At 40.8% G+C, this 19,893-nt stretch overlaps 1 protein-coding gene across 1 annotated transcript in view; it reads left to right on the forward strand.

Moving 5' to 3' along the window:
- The first annotated feature begins 5,347 nt into the window (after positions 1 to 5,347).
- Positions 5,348 to 19,893, forward strand: part of ctnna1 (catenin (cadherin-associated protein), alpha 1) — a 105,304-nt gene continuing 90,758 nt past the window's right edge. The window contains exons 1-3 of the mRNA XM_073067734.1: positions 5,348 to 5,719; positions 14,922 to 15,036; positions 15,760 to 15,955. Coding sequence (XP_072923835.1) covers positions 14,932 to 15,036; positions 15,760 to 15,955 — 301 coding nt within the window. The 5' untranslated portion in view covers positions 5,348 to 5,719; positions 14,922 to 14,931. The remainder of the gene's footprint in view (positions 5,720 to 14,921; positions 15,037 to 15,759; positions 15,956 to 19,893) is intronic.

Consider the following 19,893-nt stretch of genomic DNA (forward strand, 5'->3'; position numbering starts at 1 on the left):
TTTGTATTCTCCTGATCCTAAAAATATATATATGTTGATTTCTTTTAACTAAGATTCCTGATTCTATTGTCTATCCAACAACAAAGGCTGGGAATGCATTTTTATGAATAAGATGCAGTGTTGTTCACATCATACCCTATTTTTAAATAGTTACTAACCAGAATTATTGTAGTTTGAGAATTACCAGTTATGTGATGTCTTAGACAATGTCTATAGCACATTTAGGACTTAAGTTGTTCAGTTTTGATTTATTTTAACTGGGGTAAAAATAAATGATCCATCAACATCTACCTAGTAAAAATTGAGTTTTTACTTATCCCAATGAAATATTGATTTGACAATAATTTTCTGTCAACTATGCATTGTTTTAAGAGTGTGGCTTTCAAAATCGTGTATTATTGTAAAGAGTTCACAAATCACATGCATTTTTAAATGTAATAGGATCCTATAACCAGTGTTGTGTCATAGGTAACATGGGGGTGAGAGGAGTTGATAGGTGGCATTACAAAGGAACAACCCATAATACTATATGTCAAATGTCCGTGAATCACTTTGAATGAGCAAGTATTTTTATTGTTATTGCAGTTTATTATAGACCTATTCAGCCAATTATAGACCTAGAAAATGGCTGAATTTGCCCAATTTTCTTTGTCTCAATTTTGCCAAAGTGTAAGCAAATAAAAAGCACTCATGCATGAATAATTCAACCCTCAGAACCGAGATATAGCCCAGCATAAGCCAGTGTATTCAGGAGTGGGGCAGGAGAGACTGTACAACAGCAAAAAAATGCTGCACTTACCAATATTGATTGTAAAGACATTAAAGTAGAAGTCAATTATTGATTTGTGGATCAAGCATAAATCTTTGGATATTGCAATATCCATATATAGTTATTTTCCAGAAATCACTGGTGAAAGACCTGAGATACATTCCAACTCATGTAAATATTTCACAATTTTGATTAAGATTAGTCATTTTGTTACTGACTGAGAACTAAATATTTATGCTTTTAGGGTCTTTATTTAGGGAAGGTGGTTGATGGAGGGTGGGGAGGAGCCAAGTAAAAACTCTAAGTTAAGGCAAATTGTCGTAAATTTGAAAGGAAATATTTTATTCCAATGATTCAGGTTCACAACGGGTGGTATTAAACAACAAAGCCTACCTACACACATCACATTGAATCTTATTACTTGTGAATAAGAACTACTACTTTGTTTAGAAGCATAGCCTATTATTGGCATGCACTAATTTTAAAGTGAAGTACAGTAATCTCAAAAATATAATTAGATATTCACGAAGTTGACTAGATATTTGTATATGGTTATCTTACAATTGTGAATGCCTTAATGTTTTTAAATTATCTGTAGTAACTTCACATGTAATACTCTAATACAGTGGCTGGTACCACTTTAAGAATTGCTTCACGTGAACAGTGCTCAGTACTTTAGAAAGACAGTTGACCTTGCTAAAAGTCAGTCTACCTCTAGAGTATGTCATAGTGAGAATATTTTACCTTGACAAGTTTACACTTGTATCTTATTTAGAAATACAGTACACTTATTGTTGATCAAAGGTAACTAATTTTCTTGGGATTAATCAGCTAGCATTTCTGAGATCAGTAAATTTAAAAACCTTGTCTAATTTGCAAAGCAGTATCAAATGCCAGGTATGATACCTCTATGATGAGGCAACATGTGATATGCGTCAAGAGACTTGAGGTCAGTAATTCAATTAAGAGAGAACATTACAAAATACAACCAGCTGAGCCACTCAATTTCCCGGAAAGTAATTTGTCTGAAGAATGAGACATTACATGGAAGAGTTCATATTGTAAACTGAGCTGGCCATAGGAGATAAAACTGGAGAAGTTGAAAGTGTTTCATTGGTCACAAGAAGAGGAAATTGTACCATTTAGGCCCTCTTCTGAGACCCAGGAGAATGCATTAGATGCATTAAAGCACATTACAACTTGCCTAGATACAGATGATTGTTACTGGTTCTTTATACTCAAGAGAGGTACAGTACAGAGAAGGTCTCTTAATGCTTCTTAACCAACTTAAGATTATTAGCAGGAAATTGGAGGTTTGAAAGATTTGTTGATTATAGATAGGATCTGGGAATTCATCTTGAAAGAAGGTTACATTGCCGGACAGTCCGTTTTGTACAAGTACTCAAACATGCAGTTACACAAAGCCAGGCAAAAAATAGACAACAGGAAGAAGTGCATTCAGTGAAAAAGGAGACAAACTGCAAATTTGGTAAGTATGCTAATATTGCTGTCATGTATATAGCAATATGAGTAGCTGCAAAAAAAGTCCTTGCTTTATACTAATGACCGCGAGGCTAAGTACAGTTCCAATGCTATGTTTAAGTTTACTGATGACACCACTGTCATTGGCCGGATCAAAGGTGGTGATGAATCAGCATATAGGAGGGAGATTGAAAATCTGGCTGAATGGTGTCACATCATCAACTTCTCCATCAATGTCAGCAAAACCGAAGAGCTGATTATTGACTAAAGGAGGAGGAAATTGGAGGTCCATGAGGCAACTCAACAAAATGTTAATGGTGCGGAGGGTCAACAACTTTTAATTCCTCGGTGTTATCATTGCAGAGGATCTGTCCTGGGTCTGGCATGTAATTTCTATTACAAAGAAGACACAGCAATGCTTCTACTTTCTTAGAAGTTTGCAAAAATTCAGAATGTCATCTAAAACTTTAACAAACTTAAGTAGATGTGCGATGGAGAATATACTGAGTGGTATGGAACACCATTGCTCTTGAATGGAAAAGCCTACAAAAAAGCCTAGTTCAAGCCAATAAAAAGTAGCCCAGTCCATCATGGATAAAGCCCTTCCCACCACTGAGAACATCTACAAGAAGCACTGTTGCAGGAAAACAGCATCCATCATCAAAGGACTCCACCATCTAGGTCATGCTCTCTTCTCGTTGCTGTTATCAGGAAGGAGGTACAGAAGCCTCAGAACCCACACCATCAGGTTCAGTAATTTCTCCCCAATCAGGCTCTTGAATTAGAGGGGATAACTTCCCTTATCTTCACTCACTCCAATGCTGAACTGAATCCACAACCTATGGGCTCATTTTCAAGAACTCTACAATTCATGTTCTCGATCTTTATTGCTTATCTAGTTTTTAAAAATCTCTTTTTGTATTTACAGTTTGTTGTCTTTTGCACATTGGTTGTTTAACTGTCTTTGTTGTGTGTGGTTTTTCATTGACTCTACTATGTTTCTTTGTACTTATCTGAATGCTCACAAGAAGACGAATATCAGTAGTATATGGTGACATGTATGCGATTTGATAATAAATTTACTTTGCATATGGGCAAGTCGGGGGGGGGGAATGTGTACAATGTGATCTTAAAAATCATTAAAACAGGGCAGAACAATGGCAAGATTATTTTGATATTGTAAATATAACTGATAACAACATGAGCATCTGATAAAGAAATGTTTGGGTAAAGCATGATGTAAATGAGATGAGACACGTAGGGAAGCAGTCATGGTCAGATTCAGAATACCATTTTAAAAACAAAGTAGCTGGCTTCAAAGGTGATAATTCTGAGTAAAGAATCCCAACAGCCATGATGTTGGTGCAAATCAACCAGATTTGGGAGCAGCAAGTGATTCTCCCTAATGTCATCCAAACTAAGGTAGTACAATTAAAAAGAGACAAGTGCTCTCAATGTTTGGGAGATCTTTTCTGAAGGAGATGAGCCCAAAGAATTAAGAAATGATGTGCATTTTGTCCTATCTACATGCATCACAGCTTAGTATGGCAACTGCTCTGCCCAAGAGCAAATCAAATTGGAGTGTTGTGGACACACCTCAAGTCTATCACAAAAACCTATTGCCCTTCCATGGACTACCTACGTTTTCCACAACTTTGGGAAAGCAGCCAGAATAACAAAAGCTCCATCCAACCTGGATATTCTCTGGTCTTTCCCCCCTCCATCAGGGAGAAGGCACAAAAGCTTGAAAACACACAGTACCAGGCTAAAGGACAGCTTCTATCTCGCTGTTATTAAACTCCTGAATGGTCCTCTTGTACATTAAAGATGAACTCTTGACCTCATGACATACCTCATTATATTCCTTGTACCTTATTATCTTCCTGCATGTCCTCTTCTCTGTAAATGTAACACTACAGCACTCTCTCTCTCTCTCTAGCTGCAACTCTACATTCTGCATTGTTAGTTTTCCCCCTTTGTACTACACTACCTTGATGTAATTATGTTTTGAGATCTCTGGATGGCATGCACAGTTTTTCACTGTATCTCAGTACGTGACAGTAATAAACCAATTACAGCAGAAAGATGTCATGCCTACCTTGTAAGTAGAACAACAGATCAGACTGAAAAGATCACTCAGATCGTTTTGTGAAAAGCAACCACTTTAGTGGCACAATTCTCAGATAAATATGCCGGTGTTTTTCAGCAGTGAAAGCAGAAGTGCAAGTGTAGGTACATCACTGGGAGATTTTGCCAAAATGGAGCACTTTGAGATGGTACATTTATGTAGGAGTATTTTGTTCATTAAAAAGAGGGCAACAAACATAACCTACCATTTGGTTGATCCCACTTTTATAATTATAATGTGGCCAACTGCTGTGTGTTTTTGCTGAAATAGTGTGAAACTTCCTACAGATCTGTTCGTTTCTGTGAAGAAAGCCAGAGTAGGAAAATGGTGTCTTGACAGTAGGCTTTTGTCTAATAAAAGCTTGAATTACCATTTCACAGAATCTTTGTGATAAGGAATGGTAGGGAGAGCATCTGAGCACCCCCCCCCCAACATTAATATACAATTTATGTAATTGAGAGCATTTTGATTACAGTATACAATTTTAAAAACTATCATACAAAATTAAAGAAACCACTGATTGTGAAAAGTATATTTGAGAAATGTTCCCAGAAAAAAAAAACATTCTCTTCAGTTTCCTTTCATATGGAATCCAGTTTAGTTTACTGAACACTGGATTATATTGGGAGTACTGCATACCGGAGTTTACAGCACGGGGAATAGTTTGATTAGTTTTACCAATAATTTCCTCTTCTGTCTCACTCTCTCTCAAATGTAGAAAGTCCAGTTTTGACCGGTCAACGGCCATAGGCCATGAGCCAAGGGAATGGAGGGTGCAATTTGCTCTTGGTTGTTTATCGTAAGCCATACAGTGTAAAGTCCAGGATTTAGAAAAAGTCAAAACTGAAGTGGAATTTAACGGTGTGGTGGGGGAGGAGGAGGGCTGGAATAGTTGTGTGTTTTCAGAAGAAACATCTGGCCGTGCAGAGTGTGGCGAAGTGTGTGTGTGTGTGTGTTCCCCTGGCTCCTCTGTGGCCGCGCACACCTGACTCCATGACATAGCTGCTCTGGGTGTGGCGTTGCGATCCACTCCAACTCTGCGCTGCCCTCGCCGCTGTGTTCACCCGCGCCCACCTCACAGTCTCGCCGCCCGAACTCGGGGGAGAAGGAGTGGGGTTCGCCCGGTTTTCCCTGCCCGTTCCGCATTTCCGACCGCCGCCTTCGGTGCGGGGAGGTGCGGCCACTTCTACTCGGAAGCGCTCGCAACCGCCCCCCCCCCTCCTCCCTCCCTTCCTCGTCAGCTCGGCTGCCAAAGTAGAGTCGGGAGAAGAGGAAGATAAGCGGCGAGGAGTTCACCGGGAGCGCTTGGGAAGGGGCGGGCAGCCTAAAACTTGAACCAAGTAAGTGTCGCTGAGGTGGGGAGTTGGCGCCGCCGGTCCGGTCCGGGCCGGGCCGGAGGCTCGCGCGGCGCCGCGGGCACGGGAAAGTTCCGTTTGGAACTCTTGGGAAGTTTAAATGGCCGCCCAGAGGCTCGGGACGCCTCGAGCCCCGCTCTTCGGATTTGGTTTCAATGAGCCAGAGAGTTTCCTTTTTGCGGTCGGGCAGCTGCACAGATTTTAATTTCTCTTCCGCCCGCCTGCTTGTCCGGTGGTTTCGGCAGGAACCCGACCTCCCCGGCTGCCGACGTTAGGCCGCGTCCTCCTTGTTATTGTAGTCGGGACACCGGAGGTGGAGGGGGTCGGGCCTGTCCCTTTGCTCGGCAGGCAACGCCCGCGATCCGGCTGCTTTTCAGCCTCTCCGCACGTAATCCCAACACAAATCTGAAGTCTCTTCCACCCTTCCGTCCCAGAGCTATGATTTTAAAGTATTTCTGGAATGACTAAATGGCTAGCTAGCGCAAAGTTGAAAAAAGTTTTTTTTTCGTGTAGTCTTCTCAGCTTCTTTCAGGGAAAAAAAATCAGTCCGAAAACAATCTACTCAGCAAATACGTCTTTATGTCGTGATAACTGAAAGTTGGAAAAAGTGTGGTGAACTATTTTCTCATTGTTGTGAACCTGTGGGGTCGCATTGTTTGTACTCAGTTGTGTGTGCTATCACCTCATTTACTCCCGGGATTAAAGCTTCCCGAAACTGACGTCCATTGTAAAAAGTTCTTGTTTCGGGAAGCCAGTTAAATGCCTAATTTACCATTTCGGCAACTTGCGAGAAGAAATATTTTGAGGAATAGCTATTCTATATTGGAAATAAATTTACAATTTCACTAGCTTCTGTTGGCGTTTTTTAAAATAATTAAATTTGCTTTCAGTCTTAAACATTATAACCTGCGTAGATCATCATAGTTGTATAGCAGACTCCAGTTGCCTGAAAATATAGGAATAAAAGTGCATTGTTTGTGGAGGTAATAATCAATTGTTGAAGAGGATTCTATGCTATTAGCAAACTATAAGGAATGCTTAGCTTGGGGAGTACTTGTGGGTACAGTTACATTTTTGAATCTACCTGTACATTGGTATATTAGTTATTTCAAATGTTTTAATGTTGTTTGGTTTGTCTAAGGGTGGGTGATGAAGTTCCATTCAACAAAATGGACATACCTTGACTTGGTAGTAATATAATACCTAGTTGGTGGTCGTTTCGATTTCCACCCCACCCTACCCTTTACTGGAGACAGGTGTATTTGGGTTGACTGGAGGCCTGGAATTTTGTCTGATGAAATGTTTTTTTAGCCTCCTCCCCCCCACCCCCGCCCCACTCCCTCATTTATCTGGTGATGTAATGGGCCATATGCTACTTTTGAACCAAGCAGCAGTTTGGGTGTGTCCAATCCAGCAACAAAATGTTCAGGGAAACTTGTGATGCATACATGGATCTAATCCTAGAACAGCATTTACGATTGCTTAAAATCTAGCAAGAGTACAAGAGTTCTGGTCACTGTATGATGGAAATAATATGAAAGCATTCAAAAATGCACTGGAGGCTAATGAGATTAAGTAGTTTGAAAGTTTTAATTTTGAGGCATGGGGCCAAGACTTGATTTGCTGCCCTTGAAACAAGTTGAGGTGAGATTTAATCAAAACAAAAACATAAGGATTTGGTAAAGTAAGCAAAAAGGCAGATATCAGGTAAAAACAATATCAGAAATGTTTGAACAACACACAAAATGCTGGTGGAACACAGCAGGCCAGGCAGCATCTATAGGAGAAGCACTGTCAACATTTCGGTCTCGGCCCGAAACGTCGACAGTGCTTCTATAGATGCTGCCTGGCCTGCTGTGTTCCACCAGCATTTTGTGTGTGTTGTTTGAATTTCCAGCATCTGCAGATTTCCTCGTGTTTGCTCAGAAATGTTTAAATACACTCAACAGCTGACTGGGGGGTGCTTGATCTGACTATTGGAAAAGATTTTCTGAAATGCTGCCCTTCAATACATTGCCAGCATTTTGTATTTCAGATTTCCAGCATCAATTTTTTAAAATTATTATTTTACGAGATTTAAGATGTTAGTAGAAGGGAGAAAAGGGAAAAATTAATTCATCCAGAAACTAATGGGAGCTTGAAACTTAATGGTTGAAAATATGGCAGAGGCAGAAACCTACGCTTTAGAAAATAGAAGTGGATGACCACTTGTTCTCAGAAACATTCCAAATCATAAGTGGATGGCGAAGTAGTTGAACTAGATTAGCTTTTCCCAGCATTGAAATACATGGCCTTTTCCTGTTCCATAAGTTTATTTTTGTGGGCTATATTTTATCATTTAATCAATAAAGGGGATAATAAGCATCTACAGTTGGTTACTCATTAATGTTTGTGGTACATTCTCTGCATATCTTGTTCCTTGTGTATTTGGTCAATACATATATTTCAAGTACTTAATTGTCCTGTAATTTTGAAGGCAGTTATGAAAAGAAAATTTCTTCTATATTGATAACACATAAAATTACAGAATATTAATTTCTGCTCAAGATGGCACTGAGCTGTGGTCTCTGTCGAGGCCATGGCTGAGACTTTATTTTTGGGTTCATTGGTATGATTTTGGGGACGGAGGTAGATGTTAGGTGTCAGAGTAGGGATTAGGAACAGTTATTTGGGGGAAGTTAGTGATCAAGGACTCTGGTCCACGGACGAAGGCCACTAAGGATGAGGCCTGTAGGATGACGAGTCAGTGAGCCCAGAATGTGAGGCATGATGTTCAAGGTCCCATCGCCAGTGAGTCCTGGGGTCAATACTGAAGATTGAAGGGTGAAGACTGAAGTCTGCTATTTAGGAAGCTAAGGTCCAAAGGCAGAATCCCTGGGTCTGCGGGGCTGCAAATCCAATACTGAAGTTGGTGGCCTGATGTCTGCAAGTGCATGGGTCCACTGGGGGGGGGGGGGGTCCTGGGGTTAGCAGTCTGGCTGTCCGTGGGATAGAGGAAGGAGGCTTGTCTTACTGTTGCTTGTTCTACTGAACAAGGTGGGCATGTTAAGTTAGCACCAAATTGTGTGCGGATACTTGTGGGCTACTCCCAGCACATCCTTGAGTTGTATTTGTTGGTAATTGAAAGGACTCATTTCACTCTGTTTCAATGTGCATGTGATAAATATATAAATGAATATGAATTTAACAGAGTATTAAAGAAGTTATATATTTATAAATAAAATATGGCACATTTAGTGGTTAAAAAGAATGTTAGTTTTTGCAGCAAGGGCTTGTTACATTAAATCTTGCCATCTATTGATGGGTAAATTTGAGAAAGAGCCTGGATGTACAAGTCATAGTGTAGGCCAAGCTGGTCCATGCTGACCAATTTAATCCTATTTGCCATGAGTTTGGCCTACAATTTTGTAAACTTTTTCATGAAACTGTCGAACTGTCTTAGACCGTAAAACATACGAGCAGAATTGAGCCAATTGACCCATTGAGTCTACTCCATCAGTTATTATCTCTCTCAACCCCAATTTCCCTGCTTTCTCCTCATATCTTTGACTCTCATACTAATCAATCTATCAGCCTGTGCTTTAAATAGACCAGTGACTTGGCTACCACAGCCACTTGTGGCAATGAATTCCACAAATTCATCATCCTCTGGCTAAAAATTCCTCCTCAATTCTGTTCTAAGGGAATGCTCTTCTATTTCGAGGCTGTGCCCTATGGCCCTTAACTCAACCTCTCCACATCGACTCTATCCAGACCTTTCAATATTCGATAGATTTTGATTCCCCCCCCCCCCATTCTTCTAAACACCAGCAAGTATAGGCCCACAGCCATCAAATGTTCATCATATATTAACCCTTTCATTTCTGCAATCTCTTCTGGAAGCTCTCCAAATGCCAGCATATCCTTTCTTAGATAAGGGGCCCAAAACTGCTCTCAATATTCAGTGCAGCCTGATCAATGCCGTATAATGTCTCAGCATTACATCCTTGTTTTTGTATTCTAGTCTTGAAATTAATGCTAAGATTGTATTTTCCTTCCTTACCACCTACTCAATCTGCAAGTTAACCGTTAGTGAATCCTGCATGAGGAATTCCAGATCCCTTAGCACCTGTGATTTTTAAATTTTCTCCCATCTGCAAAATAATCCACACCTTTAATCTTTCTGCCAAAGCGCATGACCATGTACCTCCCTACACTATATTCCATCTGCTGCTGCTTTGCTCATTCCTCAAATCTGTGTAAGTCCTTCTGCAGATATCATGCATCCTTAACATTACTTGCCCTTTCCCCTATCTTCATATCATCTGCAAACTTGGCCACAAAGCTATTAATTCCTTCATCCATCATTGACGTACAACATGAAAAGAAGTGGTCCCAACACGGACTCCTGCAGCACACCACTAATCACTGACAGACAGCCAGAAAAGGGCCCATTTATTTCCACTCTTTGCTTACTACCAGTCAGCCAATCTTATATCTATCTAGTGCCTTTGCCATAATATCATGGGCTCCTGTTTTGTTAAGCAGCCTCCAATAGAGCATCTTTTCAAAAGCCTTCTGAAAATCCAAATAAACAACATCCCCACTGACTCTCCCTTTGCCTATCCTGCCTGTAATATTCTCAAAGAATTTCAACAGATTTGTCAGGCAAGATTTCCCCTTTAGAAAACCATGCTGACTTTGGCCTATTTTATCATGTGCCTCCAGGTACCCCCAAACTACATCCTTAAAGATAGATTTCAACATCTTTCCAACCACTGAAGTCAGGCTAACTGGCCTATGATTTCCTGCTTTTTGACTTCCTCCCTTCTTAATGAGTGAAGTAACATTTGCAATTTTCCAATCTCTGGAACCATTCCAGAACCTAGTGATTCATGAAAGATCCCTACTAATGGATCCACAATCTCTTCAGCAATGTCCTTTAGAACCTTAAGCTGCAGTCCATCTGGTACAGGTGACATATCTACCTTCAGACTTCTCAGCTTCTGAAGCACCTTCATAGTAAAGTGATTACACACACTTCTGCACCAACACTCATTTCTGGTGTACTGCTGGAGTCTTCAACAGTGAAGACTAGTGCAAAATACTTAGCGTTCATCTGCTCTTTCTTTGTCAGCTCAAATTCAAGTTTAATTGTCATTCAAGCATAACCAAACAGATCAGTGTTACTCTGGGGTCAAGTCACACACAGCACAAGGCACATATATCACATATAAGGGGCAACATTGACTCTAGTTTGGACACCATTTTCCCCTGGCAGTTTGGTGCACGCTGACTCCAATGCCTCTCTTCTGGGTGGCTGTAAACTACGACCAAGGCCACCAGCGTCCCTGCCATCCACCAATACATCAGTGAATCAGACTTGCTGCATTCCATATTAAGAATGTCCAACGGAGTCTCGCAACCACCAGAAAAGCGAATAAGACGATCACTGACTGTTAGATTACACATCGCCTTTGTGCACCGACTCCTCCGATGCCTTTCTGAAGCAGGCAGTAGCACGATCCAACCAAGTCCAGCTCCTTCAGTTTTTCTGCCGATGAGTAATTTGCTGATGTGGTATACCTGTAGTATTGAACTTAAAAGTCCAGCACAGTCTAACGATCACAAAAAGTATGTTTAAAAAATACAATAGCGCCTTTTGGTTGGCCCCTGCGACTAAGTACACTGCCAAAAAAACTACTACCTGACTACTGCTTTTTCAGCATCTTTTTCCAGTAGTTTCATATTCACTCTTGCATCTCTTTTAGTCTTTTATGTATCTGAGAAAAACCTTTGGTGAGCTTACCTTCATATTTCATCTTTTCTCTCCTTGTTGCATTAGCAGTTGCCTGTGTATTCATTTCCATAGATGCTGCTCGATCTGCTGAGTTCCTCCAGCATTTTGTGTGTGTTGCTCTGGATTTCTAGCATCCACCCTTTAGAATGCCTTTTCTTTGGGATGAACTGATCCTGCACCTTACGATTACTCCCAGAAACTCCAGCCGTTGCTGTTCTGCTGTAATCCCTGCTAGTGTCTCCTTCTCTTCAACTTTGGCCAGGTCCTCTCTCATGCCTCTAATACCCTTTACTCCGGTTTAATACTGATACATCTGATTTTAGCTTTTCCCTGTCAAACTGCAGAGTGAATTTTATCATATTATGGTGACTGCCTTATCAGGATTTCTTTACTTTAAGCTTGCTCCCTAATCAAATTTGGTTCACTAGAGAGCACTTAATCCAGAATAGCCTTTTCCCTAGTGAGCTCAACCATAAGCTGCTCTAGAAAGTCAGCTCATAGGCATACTTCAAATTCCTTCTCTTGGGATCCAGCATCAATGTGATTTTTTTTCCAATCTACCTGCATATTGAAATCCCCCATGACCATTGTTTTGTTGCCATTTATACATGCCTTTTATATCTCCCATTTTCATTTGTACCCTACATCCTGGCTACTGTTCAGAGGCCTGTTTATAACTCCCATCAGGATCTTTGTTACCCTTGCATTTTTTTCACTACCCACAAGAATTGTGCATCTTCTGATCCTACGTCACTTTCTAATGATTTGATTTCAATTTTTGCCAACAGAGCCTGCTGTTTACATTTCTGTTACTGACTTGTTTGTTGTTACCTCAACTGACTTCTCATCTTTTTTCCAGTCCTGATGAAGGGTCTTAGCTTGAAACATCAACTGTTTATTTTTGTAGATGCTGCCTGGCTAACTGAGTTGCTGCAGTATTTTGCAGGTTTGGTAGATTATGTTAATGAAATTGATGCTATCTAATTGGCTGTTGTGCTATTTCTCAACCACTTTGTTCCCACCAAATTGCTGATTGCACAGCATCCCTCTGAGGCACAATGGTAGTTCAGGTTGTAAACGATTTCCTCTTTTTCCAGGCATTGTAATCAAGTTTGCAAAGTCACAGTTGTCATCTTTGTTGGGAGGTTATTATTGGGAAGTTATTCTTAACCCATTTATCTTGCAAACTATCATTCACATCTGTCTTGTGTTGTTGAACTTGATCCTGTCCTGAATTTGTCCCAGTTTATCCCTTAGTCCTATGTCTTGATCTCTAATTTTTTATTATATTGGAAGTCATAGTGAGTTTCAGACTGTAATTGGATCATATTTTCCAAAGTTGACCTCTACTGAACTCTTGGCCATTACTTCATTATTTTTCATTGCCATTTTTCCTTTTTTGGGTTAATGGAACTGTTGTTGCATAGTTCCACTCTTGACTACTCATTCAGTCATACTTGGTATGTTCAATGATAGGTTTACTTCGTGCCCCCGTTTATCTTGTCTTTAAGACATGAAAGATTGCAAGCACTATAGTCTGGAGTTCCAGATAAAGTAATATTTACCACTACCTCCCCACTTTCTGGTAATGATGGAGTTCTTTTCCAGTGTCTAATCTTACGGTTTGTAATTCCCTTTGTTTAAATTGGGGAACACGCCTTATGAGAATAGGTTGAGTGAACTTGGCCTTTTCTCCTTGGAGCGATGGAGGATGAGAGGTGACTTGATAAAGGCGTACAAGATGATGAAAGGCATTGATTGTGTGGATAGTCAGAGGCTTTTTCCCAGGGCTGAAATGGCTAGCACGAGAGGGCACGAAGGTTTTAAGAAGTAGGTACAGAGGAGATGTCAGGGGTAAGTTTTTTATGCAGAGAGTGGTGAGTGTGTGGAATAGGCTGCCGGCAATGGTGGTGGAGGCGGATACGATAGGGTCTTTTAAGAGTCTTCTGGATAGGTACATGGAGTTTAGAAAAATAGAGGGTTATGGGTAAGCTTAGGTAATTTCTAAGGTAAGGTCATGTTCAACACAGCTTTGTGGGCTGAAGGGCCTGTATTGGGCTGTAGATTTTCTATGTTTCTTCAATGGTTCTAAGTGTTGGTAGAATGGAAAATTTAAGCATTCTACTACAAACACTACCTAATATTCATTAAGCATGTTTTTTTAAAATCTTAGCTACTGTAGATCTTCACAGCCTCACAGCTGCCTTTCTGTCCATTTTGTAACCGATCTGTCCATTTTCACCTTTATTATATTGTTTTGTTGAGCTCTCACCTTTTCTCTCCTTGTTGCATTTGCAGTTGCCTGTGTATTCATTTCCATAGATGCTGCTCGACCTGCTGAGTTCCTCCAGCATTTTTGTGGAGGTCTCCAGGGGTAAAAATGAGGAAATGGGAAGAAAACCTTTCCCTGTTTGTGTTTGAATAGGGAAGAGTGAAATTAGTCGAAGACAGAGCTTCTTGGCTGGGAATAGAGCACTGGGTTGAAGAAGAATGCTGTGATCAGCATTAATAGCTGCAGATATCAAGGATTATGAAGAGGAATGGCTGTGATTAGATCTTTGTGGTATCATAGCTGATATAGAAGCCTTGAAAGGTTTTAATATAGTGACCTTGGTAAAAGAGCATTGGAAATGGTTATGTTTGCTATGTAGGTATGTTGTTGGTACTTTTTTTTGGAGATTTCTCTAATCATTTGACCTTACAGTTACATGCATCCACTTGTTCAGCATTTTTTGGCAGGGCTGTCGACCTACTACCTGTATTCCATAATTGGGATGTTTAAAAAAAAAGGAATTTAAGTGCAGTTATCCAGAATATTTGTTGGTATTTCACAGAAAAATGCTACTGTAAAATGCTAAAAACAAAGATCATAATATTGTGCTACTTCAGATATTTTAAAATATTCATATGGCTTGTCTAGCCTAGTTATATTTACTGCAGATTTGATCATCAGTAAAACTGATGATTTGCTATCTGATTGCTGAACCATTAGGATTTCTAAACATCTGATTCCTTGAGCCCTCTTTCCCCCTGCTACCTCTAAACTCACTGGGTTCCCCGGAAAATGTTGTTATACTGCTGTCTTAACATATAAAAGAAAAGTGAATTAGAAGTTTAGAGGATGCTGGATCATCAGAGTTACACTGTATTTAGCAAATTGCTAGAGAGTATAAAGTGCATAAGTAATCTTAAACTTATGTTGCCATCTTTTTACTCTGTACCACTCATTTTGTTTTAGTCTCCAAAAATATTAATGTTTGTTTTTGCACCATTGCAGTTGTGCCATTGTTCTTGTGGTATGAATGCACAGTTAATTTCTAATCGAAAACATTACTTTGGTTGTTTCATTACAGCTTTAACTGATTCCTTCAAGTTTTAAGTTTTGCATGTTGAATTTTGATCTGACAGGCAAGGAAGTATGACAACTATAAACACTCAGAACATTAATTTCAAATGGGATCCGAAAAATCTGGAAATAAGGACGCTGGCAGTGGAGCGTTTATTGGAACCTTTGGTCACACAGGTAAGTGACTCTGGAAAGGACAAATAAATCTTTAAATTGGTCATTTAATTGTGTGTGAGGGGGGAGTTTGGTTATGTAAATTGAAATGGTATGTTAAAATTATGCTAACCATTTGGCATTTGTTACTCTCCATGCCTTGTGCATTGGGTGGCAACCTTGCCATTTCTTTAGCATTTGTTTTTTACAAGACGGAATTGTTAGCTTGGAAGCTCAGTCCAGCATGCGTGGAAAGGTGCATTGGAGCCTGTAGGATTCAAACTTGGGATCACTTGCCTTGAAGTCCAGTGCGGCAGTAGTTACTCTAAAGGTTTTGGCTTGTAGATCTTCCTTTGCTGACATCACATAAAGAAGTTGGGAGTCTTTCATTTCTTTAATTTGTTCAATCATAGAACCATAGAACATTACAGCACAGAAACAGGCCTTTTGGCCCTTCTTGGCTGTGCTGAACCATTTTTCTGCCTCGTCCCACTGACCTGCACCTGGCCCATATCCCTCCATACACCTCTCATCCATGTACCTGTCAATCCTTCTAAATTTGAATTTGCTGTTCCCACATGCTGGCTTTTTTGCATGACACCTCTCTTTGCTGTAACCATACATTGCCAATTGCTGCTACAGCTCAGACTTTTTAAAGATATCATCAATTCTATATGAATGTGAGTTCTGTCAAAAGATCTTTCAACATCTGTCAAGGTCTTAAGATGAAAAAAAAATATTTTTCAGGTGACTACCTTGGTTAATACTAGCAACAGGGGACCATCTAACAAAAAGAAAGGGCGTTCTAAGAAAGCACATGTTTTGGCTGCCTCTGTGGAACAGGCCACACAGAACTTCTTGGAGAAGGGTGAGAAAATTGCTCATGAGAGCCAATACCTGAAGGAAGAACTGACTGCAGCTGTGGAAGATGTACGCAAGCAAGGTATGTGTAACTAGCTCATACAAGAAAATTGTAGTTCGGGCATAATACCTGTACAGTATGAAACCACCTTAGCCAAGCTTCATTTCTCTTAACACTAGCATTGTATTCTTCCAGTTTTACAATTCTATTAGTACATAGTCCTCAGTTGGGTTGAGGAAAATAAATCCACTTGGTACATCGCCTAAACAGCTTAAATTTCCATATTACTGTTCTTCACCTCTTATGATCCTTCTCTGAGGATTGTCATCTTATTGTGGTGGAGAGGCTTGTGAGTTTCTGAGATCCCGAGAGCAATGCCGCCAGGAGATTAGCTTCTCCTAGGGTCACCTATCGCAGTAAGGTCAATGGAGAGGTTCCAGACAAACAACAATCAAACCATGACCCCAAAGTTGGAGCTGGTGGGAGATCATAACAGCAGTAAAGGATCTCCAGTCATCCTGCACTTTACGCCACTAGACCTTAACCCTGATCTGCCAAGGCTGCCCATGCATCAGTCTCCCCAGTTAAACAAAGTCATGCATAGGTGTTCTCCATTAAGGGAATCCACACGAACATCTTGGATTAAGTCCTGTGGTGATCAGTAAGTGGCAAAGGGGGCAGAATTATGAGATCTGGAAGCCCCAAGTTACCAGCTGGGATATTAGGCAATGGGTGTTTGATTCATTTGCTGGGCTCTTACACTGAGGCAGAAAGAGCACTTCAGCAGCTGCACCCACAACTGAGCAGCCCTATTCAGGGATCACTCTGTTCACCCTACTTGGGGAAGGGCCTGAGAAAGAAACGTGACCTTTGGAGGCTGGAATGTGCACACTCTGATAGCACAACCGGTTATCAACCAGAGTGGAAAACTGTGATCATCGCTAGAGAACTGAGGAAATGCCAGATTGACCTTGCTACTCATTTTGAAACATCTGGCAGATGAAGGGCAACTGAGGAGGGAGAAAGGTTGGTTACACCTTCTCCTGGAAAGGAAAGGCAGTTGATGAGCTCAGGATCTGTGGTGTTGGGTTTGTAATAAAGAACTAGCTTATCAGTCTACTTTCTGAACTGTCCATGGTGATCAGTGAACGTCTCATGACTATCAGTTTGGTGCTTGCCAATAACCAGATGGTAACTGTTGTGAGTGCTTATACATCAACTCTGGGGGTAATGTCAGAGAAATATATACAATATACATCCTGAAATGCTTTTTCTTAACAACCGTCCACGAAAACAGAGAAGTGCCTCAAAGAATGAACGACAGTTAAATGTTAGAAACCCAAAGTCTCTCCCAGCTCCCCCTACCGCGTGTTAGCGGTAGCAAGCAACAGTCCCTCCTCCTGTCACTATCAAAAAAGAGCATCGGCACCCTCCACCAAGCACTCAAGTGTGAGCAAAGCAACAGCAAAGACACAGACTTGCAGTTACCTCAAAGACTTAACGTTTCACCTGGTATTCAATATAACATAGGCTCGCTCTCTCCCTAATAAGGAAGTAAAAGAGGTGTCTCCATTTTCACAGCGAGCAGAGAGACATAACAAACAACTCACTGGTTTACGATGATAAAAGTCTGCCACGTTGCTTTTTTCGAGCTCTATGCCCAAGGATCACGTGATTTTTGGGCACATAGCCGCAGATAATTGGCTCAGGGATCAACCACTGCCTAAGTAGTACTAGTGGAGCTTATGCAAGATTAATGAAAAGAGTCTTTGAAAATCGCAAGCTATAGGTCCAAACAAAACTTTTGGTCTATGGAACAATTGTTCTTCCTATATTACCCTATGGAGCTGAATCATGAACCACATAGAGAAGAGTCATGAAAACTAGAATAATACCACTAAAGAACCTTGCAAAAGATTTTGAAGAGAGGTGGATGGACAGATACTCTAACACCATCTTACTGAAGAATGCCAACATGAACAGCATTTTTACTATGATAAAGCAATACCAACTTCGATGTATAGGTCATGTCATTCAGATGCCGAACTCTTGTCTCCCCAGATGGATCATTTACTCTCATTTGCAGGCAGATCAGTAACTCACTGGTGGGCTAATGAAATGCTTCAAAGATAAGATCAAAATCAGGGAGTTAACAACCAGGGGACCCAGTACTAACCAGAGCCATCACTTGTGCATATCCACACTGCACCAGAATATGTCGATCCAGATCAGCCAATGCAACCACCTGACAATTCATCATTAGACAACCCCTTAGGAGAGCATCTTACTTGGTTTGAGTGATCGTTACAACATAATTGGGGAAATAGCTAGAATTCCGATCAAAAGTAGGTTGTCTGTGCTTTATTCTGACTTGGTACTGTGAGCTGTTACAGCTCCTGGTTATTTATTGCTCAGGTTGAATCCACTTGTAAATAGATTGCCCTGAATTATAGCAAAGGCAAAGTATGATTTATTATCAGAGTGTATACATGTCACCATATGCAACCCTGAGATTCTTTATCTGCAGGCATACTTAGCAAATCTATAGAACAGTAACCGTAAACAAGATCAATGGACAACAAACTGTGCAAAATTGGATGTAAGTAAATAGCAATAAATAATAAGCATGAAATAATAAGATAGTCCTTAAATGAGTATAGTTTATCCCCTTTTGTTCAAAAGTCTGATGGCTGAGGGGTAATAAGTAGAGGTGCTGTCCTGCTTTCTTTGCAGTTATATTTTTATGATGCATCCAGGACAGGTTCTCTGAGATAGTAGCACCCGGGACATTAAATTATTGACTCTCTCCACCTCTGATGATTACTGGCTCCTGGACCTATGGTTTCCCTCTCTTGAAGTCTATAATCAGTCCCTTGGTCTTATTGAGTGAGAAGTTGTTGTTGTTACACCACTCAGCCAAAGTTTCAATCTCACTCCTGTATACTGATTCATCACCACCTTTGATGTAGCTCAACAGTGGTATTATCAGCAAACTTGTATATAGTGTTGGAGCCACTCAGTTATAGGTCTAAACGGAGTAGAGCAGGGGCTAAATATACATCCCTGTGGTGTTCCTGTGCTGATGGAGATTGTGGTGGAGTTGTTTTTGCCAATCTGGACAGACTGGGGTCCACAGGTGAGGAAATACAGGATCCAATTGCACAACGGGGTATTGAGGCCCAGGTCTTGGAGTTTACTGGTAAGTTTTGAGGGGATGATGGTGTTAAATGCTGAGCCGTAATCAATTAAGAGCATCCTGATGTATGCATCTTCGCTGTCTAGATGTTGTGTGAAGAGCCAACAAGATAGTATCTGCTGTAGACCTGTTGCTTCAGTAGGCGAATTGGAGTAGATCCAAGTTGTTATTCAGCCAGGAGCTGATAGGCTTCAACACCAGCCTCTCAAAACACTTCATCGCTGTGAATGTAAGTGCCACTGGGCAGTAGTCATTTAGACAGGTTACCATGCTCTTCTTGGGCACTGGTACTATTGAAGTAGGTGGGTGCCTTACAGTGCTAGAGCGAGTGGTTGGAGTTATCTGTGAGTACACCAGTAAATTGGTCAGCACAGGTACTCTGTCTGGACCAGATGCTTTCCTTAGATTCACTCTTGAAGGCAGCCTGCGTGTCATCTTCAGGTACTGAGACCAAAGAATCATGGGAGATATCAGGGTGCACATTGGTTCCTCCCTGTTCTGATGACCAAACTGAGCATGGAAGGCATTGATCTCCTCTGGAAGTGAAGCTCTACTGTTCCCTATGTTGCAAGATTTTACTGTGTGGGATTCAAACCCTGCCACAGCTGTCGAGCATTTCTCAATTCCAATCTATTCCGGAATTTCCAATTCACCTGTGAGATGGCTTTCCAGAGATCATACCTGCATCTCTTGTAGCATTTTTGATCTCTAGACTTGAATACCTCTGGTCTGGCTCTCAGCAGGTTCTGGAGTCCATTGTTCATTCAGGACATCTTATTGGGGAAACCCTGAACAATTTTGTGGGGACGCACTCATCCACAGC

Source organism: Hemitrygon akajei, chromosome 15, assembly GCF_048418815.1.
Source record: "Hemitrygon akajei chromosome 15, sHemAka1.3, whole genome shotgun sequence".
In the NCBI taxonomy this organism is placed as follows: Eukaryota; Metazoa; Chordata; class Chondrichthyes; order Myliobatiformes; family Dasyatidae; genus Hemitrygon; species Hemitrygon akajei.